This window comes from Notothenia coriiceps, unplaced genomic scaffold (assembly GCF_000735185.1).
Source record: "Notothenia coriiceps isolate Sejong01 unplaced genomic scaffold, NC01 NC01_scaffold00037244, whole genome shotgun sequence".
Lineage (NCBI taxonomy): Eukaryota > Metazoa > Chordata > Actinopteri > Perciformes > Nototheniidae > Notothenia > Notothenia coriiceps.
In genome coordinates, this window is record NW_011369945.1 from 20,926,281 (window position 1) to 20,933,448 (window position 7,168).

Consider the following 7,168-nt stretch of genomic DNA (forward strand, 5'->3'; position numbering starts at 1 on the left):
CTTTTTTGTGCAAACGAACATGAAGCTGAGTGAGTTTTGGGTTCATTCGGAGTGAAGGGACAGAGCCAGTTTGAGGCAGCCCAGCTCCTTGCCTTCTGCTCCCAGAACCCCCTGCACCCGGTAGTTTCCGTTGCTCAGCCAATAAGGGAGTTCCACGGTGGGGAGGGTGAAGTCCGACTGAGGGAGAGAGTACGAGCCCTGAGGAGAGACAGAAAGGGAGTATCAGAGCAGAGGATCAGAGGATGTCTGCAAATACTGTATGCAGCCTGAGACAGACATGTCACTCCCTCAAGTGTCACGATTCAAGGCTTTTATTCTCCTCTATAGCTACAGTGTAGATATATCAATACACATCTGAGGTCACAGGCTCCTCCAACAGTGCAACACAATAACACAGATAAAATAATTAAAATAGAAATAGTGCAGGGAGAGTCTTTATACAAGTAATTGGAATATGATATATCAGATGCATCATTTTTGTCTTCAAAACAGCCCGATTAAAAGTACAAAAAAAGTTTTAAACACAAATATTATCAGCGAATGATAAATGAAGGCACTTTGAAGGAAACTAAACAAAGAATAAAAGACCAAGCTAGTAGGCCCACCTTTAAACGTTCCTTTCCTTTTCATCACAACCACACCTATTTAAAGTTGTGTGACTCCATCTTGCATAGTTTGAAGCTATCGCAGTGACAACATCTGTCTGCAGGATTATAACTGGCTCAAAGTACTCAAAATCTCCTACGTGGAAGTTCTGATTATTTCTGACACAGTATGAAACAGTAAGACTTTAGCTTAGCGGTGGTGACTTGAAGTCATGTGACCGTGCTGTAGTTCCTTTATAGCCCAACATTAGCCACCTTTAGCTTAGCGGTGGTGACGTGAAGTCATGTGACCGTGCTGTAGTTCCTTTATAGCCCAACATTAGCCACCTTTAGCTTAGCGGTGGTGACGTGAAGTCATGTGACCGTGCTGTAGTTCCTTTATAGCCCAACATTAGCCTCCTTTAGCTTAGCGGTGGTGACGTGAAGTCATGTGACCGTGCTGTAGTTCCTTTATAGCCCAACATTAGCCTCCTTTAGCTTAGCGGTGGTGACGTGAAGTCATGTGACCGTGCTGTAGTTCCTTTATAGCCCAACATTAGCATTTTGCTTCAGAAATCATAAAGTGGTGTTAATATGTGGAGATTATCCTGCTGAACTAAATTTGTGACTATCATAAACGTTTGTTTGACGCAGAGATTATTTTCTGTTGTAATCCAAAATCTATATTACATCCACTCAGATTTAGTTTTCTTTGTTCCTGCTGCAGAGCGGGGAAGAACGAGCCCGAGCCGGAGCAGCCCGTCCCGAGGAAGGTGGCCATACGGTCGCTGGCCGCGGCCGAGGAGATCGACCCGGACGTCTTGGAGAGCATGCACTCGCTCGGCTGCTTCAGAGACAAGGAGAAGCTCCTCAAAGACATGCTGTCGGAGGAGTGAGTGAAGAGCACAGATTTCATTTGTATTTGCACATTCTTTACATTTTTGTTTCGTGAAATTTTTCACATATTTTATTTCTTTGTAGATTTTGAACCTATTTTTTGAAACATTTCAGACTTTTTGTTTTTTAGCATTTGAGGTTCTATTTTGCTGCAGTTACGTTTATTTTATTATTTATTTATTGACTTTTTTTAACTTTTCCATCAATACTTTAAACATATCACATCCAAGCGTCCTCCACTTATTGTTGTGGACATTTTGCGACTTTTCTGCGAAACTATCGAAATATTTACAAATATCTTTAACATATTTTTTGGGGAAAAAATTGTTGTTAGTCTGATTAAAAGTTTCTTTATTTACTTGCATTTTCATATATTATTCTAAAATTGAAATATTTGTTGTATATTATTAGGACATTGTTCTCATAGGGAGAGGAGCAGACAAATGAATGAATCTCCAGAGTTATTCTCAGTTTGATGACAGTTTGTCTCCCTGTCCCGTTCTTAACTAACGGACCCTCACTCTCCTCTCTGCAGAGAAAACCAGGAGAAGATGATCTACTTCCTGCTGCTGGACCGAAAGGAGAGGTATCCCAGTCAGGAGGACCAGAACCTGCCGGCACGCACCGAGATCGGTAGGTTTATCTGGAGGAAATCCACAACATAACATTTATCTGCTGACATTCAGAAGTTTGTAGCTGTCACTTTTCTTCAATGTTTCACTTAATTCTTTGGAAAGTCTACATTTTCAACAAAGGTTTTTGAATCTGTTCCAAACTTTTTTTGGACAATTTTCACTAACATTTGGACACTTTAAAACAAAGAATAATCTGAATACTTTTGCGGGAAAAAGCTTTCAAAACCTTTCATTTGAAACATTTTGAAATGTTTTTTTTTGTACTTGCTAGAAGTAATTTTTTTTCATATTTTCCAAACTTTAATTCACATATTTTATTTCAATGTATTTAACACAATTTTAGTAAATTTTCTGACATTTTTCCACCTTCTTTGGACATTTTCTACATATTCTCTGAGTGTTTGTCAGACATTATTTTCACATATTTAGTTCCAACATTTCAAAAAGAAATTCCAAAATACTTCAACATTTCTCACATACTTTTTAGAAATGTTTTACATAATTCTGAAGACACGTTGACATACTTTTATGGGCATTTTTCCAATATTTTCAGAAAATGTTTCCTATATAATGAGATGCTACAGTTTTCTGACTACTCTCTCTCCTATTTGTCTTCCCTCTGTTGACCTTCGACCTGCCGTTGCTCAGCAGACCCTCCGAGGAAGCGCGTGGATTCCCCGATGCTGAGCCGGCACGGTAAACGGAGGCCGGAGAGGAAGTCCATGGAGGTGCTGTGCGTCATGGAGGGGGGGTCCCCGGTCCCCGTACGAAGAGCCATCGACATGGCAACCCACGGCCAGAGGTGAGACATGCACACATTAAAGATGGCTGTCGGGTTAAATAATGTATTTAACCTCAGTTCGGAGAAATTAAGGGAGGAAATAACCCGTTGTTTTTTAAATTAAAAGTCCACTTCCCCGACTGTTAAATCCTTCCCTCCTTCACCGAACTGCAGTTAAAACATGACGCATCGTTCTGGCTCTGTCGCTGCTGATGTAAAGTTTGAGACCTGACATTAACTCCTGTTCAGAGGGCGGTTAGATCTGCAAACATCCTTAAAAAAGGGTTAAAATGCATGAACAGGACTCAGGTTTGTGCGTGGTGTATGTATAAGTGTGCATGGAGCATGCAGTCAAAGAGGGGAAGAAGCATCCCTGTTTAATAATAATAATAATCAAGAGATATTTTCATACACAGGATGCAGCTCAAAGTGCTTTGATAGTTTGATATTTAGGCCTGAAGCGCCTCCTTTGGACTCCTTTGTTTACTTCTGGAACATCGTGACATCACTAACACTCATGCTTCTATTGGCTAGCGCTCCTAGCTGTTAACCAATCACAACAGGCAGTATGAGAAAGCTTTTTGAACATTAAAGCATGGAGACATGTCCCAGGAGAGTCTACTAAAATGAATCTGAAAATTATTTTAAATAGGGACTTTTTAAAAGATACAGGGCAATGCACTGAAGCTAAAACCGCTAAAGTGCTCGGTTTTTCTTGTTCAAATCCTGGCAGCGTAGTCCTAAAGAACCCGTGGTTTCTCAATTTACTTTCTGTAAGACGACTTACAATAAGTGCATTCAACCATGAAGAAACAAACTCAAAAGCAAGAATCCTGCAGGTACATTTCCTGTCTATCACCCAACCAGATTAAGTGCTACTGCATTAGCTCCATTTAAAGCCAAATCCTTTGTAAATGCTACGTACAGAAGAGAGTTCTTTATTTGTGTTAGGAAAAGATGCCGTCAAAACAGGTGAGTTTTCGGTCTACAAGGGAAGACCTTTATAAAGACTCCAACGCATAAACAAGCTTTTCAGCATCTTGTTCATTCACGTGAAAAAAGTCTTTCAAATGTATAGCGTACGATAAGGCATGTGTCTTTTGTTTATACTGCCTATCAGGACATAGGTTTTGCATTTTGAGCATGAATGGACATTATAAACCAGCACACTTTGGCATCAGCAGGTGGGAGGAAGCTGTTTGTGTTACCTTTCTAATATGAGAGGAGGTTCACTCTTTTAGCTGCTGCTCGACAATAGTTAAATAAATGAAAGGGCTCATGCATGACCCATGAACGTGTTCCACCTCCTGGTTTCTGGACCTGTGCATGAGTTCTTGTGTTTCCTTTTATTTTTTTGTGTTTTTATTTTTATTTTCTAGTGTTTGTTTTTGATGCATGATCAACATTAGCCTCCCCTTATGTGACAACCTTTCTGTTTGTCTCTCGGTTTTTTCTGTCTGCCCCCTTTTTAGCAAATCTGTGTTCAGTAAAAGCTTGGATATCACAAACGCTAACTGCAGCAAGGAGGAAAGGTATTGGTCGGCTCCGCTCCGTTTCTGTTTGTCCCGTCAGATCCATTTTTCTTCTATTCCTTTTTTACCATCCACTAGTTTTGTCTTGTTAATATTCAGTGGTTTAATTCCTCTCCATTTCTTTGTCTTCCACTTTTAAATGTCGCATGCTAAAACCGTTTATTTATGTGACAGATAACCTGTTTGTGTCGTTTATTGTAGAAGTCTTTTGAATGTTTGACTTTCTGACACAGAAGAAAATGTGTGCATTTAGTCTTTACTCTGCAAAAATCTCCATAAAAAACATGCTGGTTATTTCAAAACGTCTCCAACACAGTCCGAAGACAAATTATTCAAGAGTAAGTATCAGTGTCTTGAAATCACACAAAGCACATTGAACAAGTTACTAGAAAATACCTTTAGTGGAAAATGAATGCACCGGTTTTCACTTCTTTGTAAAGAATCTGATTATTTTAGCTTTTTCACATTTAGCTTGGATACTCCAGTGCTGATTTTTGACTCATGCTGCACATTTAAGTCTGCAAAGTGGCCTGAAACACGACCCCCCTTTTCATTAACAGCGTAAACACTGACACCCAAACCCTTATGTACTGCATTGGGTCACATTCTGATTAGGAGCACGATATTGTCCTCGGATAAATCAGAAACTCTAGCCCACTCTTTCCTCTTCAACGTTCCTCCCTAAGCCCTCGGGGGAAAAGAGAATTTTTAGGTCAACTTTTCAGTTTCCTTCCCCCCATCTTCACTCCTCTCAGTGTGTGTGTGTGTCTGTCTGTGGGGGGGGGTGTTTGTTTGTTTGTGTGTGTGTGGGTTTATATTTGTTTGTTTTTACCGTGAAGCTCAGGGAAGCCTCCCTGTGTGTCTGACCTTGTGTCGGGGAATCTCAGTTTGCCGATGGATTTTCTGAGATTAGCATAAATTAATTGGCAGGAATGCAGATGGAGTAAACACACCAGATGAAAAATACATGATGCTTTTAGCTCACACTCAATATTCCTTTATGTAATTGAGAAGACCCTTAAGATGAAGCACACTGGTTATGATTAATATTCATATTTCAGAGACTAACTCAAGCTTCACATTATTAAGCTGCTTGTTAATAGATGCTCCTTTCTGAAGGGACTCCTCTTCTTCATTAATGCAGCGTCGTTATGTGCTTCCTCAATCATACTTCACATAAAATCTGTGACTCTGATCGCAGATAGAGAATCACTGAAGAAGCTCTGATTAACACGCTTCTTATTTATTTATATAACTAGGCACACACATCCTTTACATGCCGATATTCATAACTTCTGAAAACAGATGGGAAAAATCTCAAATTATATATATATTCTTAACGTAAAAAGAAAATATGATTTGAAAAACACGATACAGAAATATATAAAATATTCATAATAATAATATCATAATTATTTAAAAATGAAATCCGAATTATTATAAATAATAATACTGTTAAAATATATTAAATATATGTTGAGTTATAATACAATTAATAATATTATTTATTATAATAAATAGTGAATAATAATAATAATAATGAAATTAAATGTAATAACATTGAAATAATAATTAATAATAATATACAAATACATTTTGTTGAAATTAGAAAATAAATAGGGTTTTATTATATCGGACATATAAAATTGGCATACATGTTTCTGTCTAACAAATGTTGTGTCAGGCCAATAAAGCAAGTGTGGAGGAAACACCAAAGCTTCATGATCGGGAAAAATCTACTCTAAAGACCTTGATGCAATGATTCCTTGCTGGACATGGAAAAATGCAGTTTTGCTTTAATTTAGTTATGTTATGCCATTTGTATATTTTACTTGTATTGAATGTGCGATGGACAATTAACACACATTGCAATCAATTAATTAAAAATGTAAAAATGCATCAGAACAGCAAAACACTACATGATACAAGGATTAATAAAACACAAGGAATATATGCATCTGGTATTTTTAAAAGGATATGTTTTAAACTCAAAGAATTTAACATTTGAGTCGTGAGTAAGTGGCATTTTGAACATATATCACTTTAAAATCAGAAAATAACTGGAGGAAGAATGAACATCAAAAAACAAACAACGCTTAAGGATACATTATGTCGACAGGGACAGTATTTACTTGGGTTGTTAACCACAGACATGATCGTTTACTTTCTTCTTAGAGTAAAAACAATTACACTTTTACCACATAACGAGTATTTTTATTAACAAGAGAAACAAAGCAATAACAAGAATTATACTAGAAGGAAAAACATGACCGCCATTACCACTGAGCACTTTTATGTGATGAATTAAAAATGTCTTGTATGTTAACGTCGTCGTGAGAAAGCGAATTTAACGCCAGTGATGTTGTGTGTGTGTGTGTGTGTGTGTGTGTGTGTGTGTGTGTGTGTGTGTGTGTGTGTGTGTGTGTGTGTGTGTGTGTGTGTGTGTGTGTCTTCAAGCATATTTAATTATGATTTACTGATTTTCATTTTTCTCTTCCAACAAAGCCAAATTGTCTATGGGCAATTAAATCCCAACGTCTTCAAAGACATTGGCATGGTTTTTGGTTAAGATTGCGTGTGTGTGTGTGTAGGAGCAGATATGAAAAGTTAATGATACGTAAATGGAAAACCTCATGAAGAGAAAAAAGCAGAAATGGTGCTATAGAACGTTGCGGTGTGTGTGTGTGTGTGTGTGTGTGTGTGTGTGTGTGTGTGTGTGTGTGTGTGTGTGTGTGTGTG

The 7,168-nt window shown here is 38.0% G+C and overlaps 1 protein-coding gene across 1 annotated transcript in view; it reads left to right on the forward strand.

Moving 5' to 3' along the window:
* The first annotated feature begins 774 nt into the window (after nt 1-774).
* LOC104965404 (serine/threonine-protein kinase BRSK2-like) overlaps nt 775-7,168 on the forward strand; it is a 9,378-nt gene continuing 2,984 nt past the window's right edge. The window contains exons 1-5 of the mRNA XM_010794359.1: nt 775-782; nt 1,312-1,476; nt 2,017-2,114; nt 2,765-2,918; nt 4,370-4,429. Coding sequence (XP_010792661.1) covers nt 775-782; nt 1,312-1,476; nt 2,017-2,114; nt 2,765-2,918; nt 4,370-4,429 — 485 coding nt within the window. The remainder of the gene's footprint in view (nt 783-1,311; nt 1,477-2,016; nt 2,115-2,764; nt 2,919-4,369; nt 4,430-7,168) is intronic.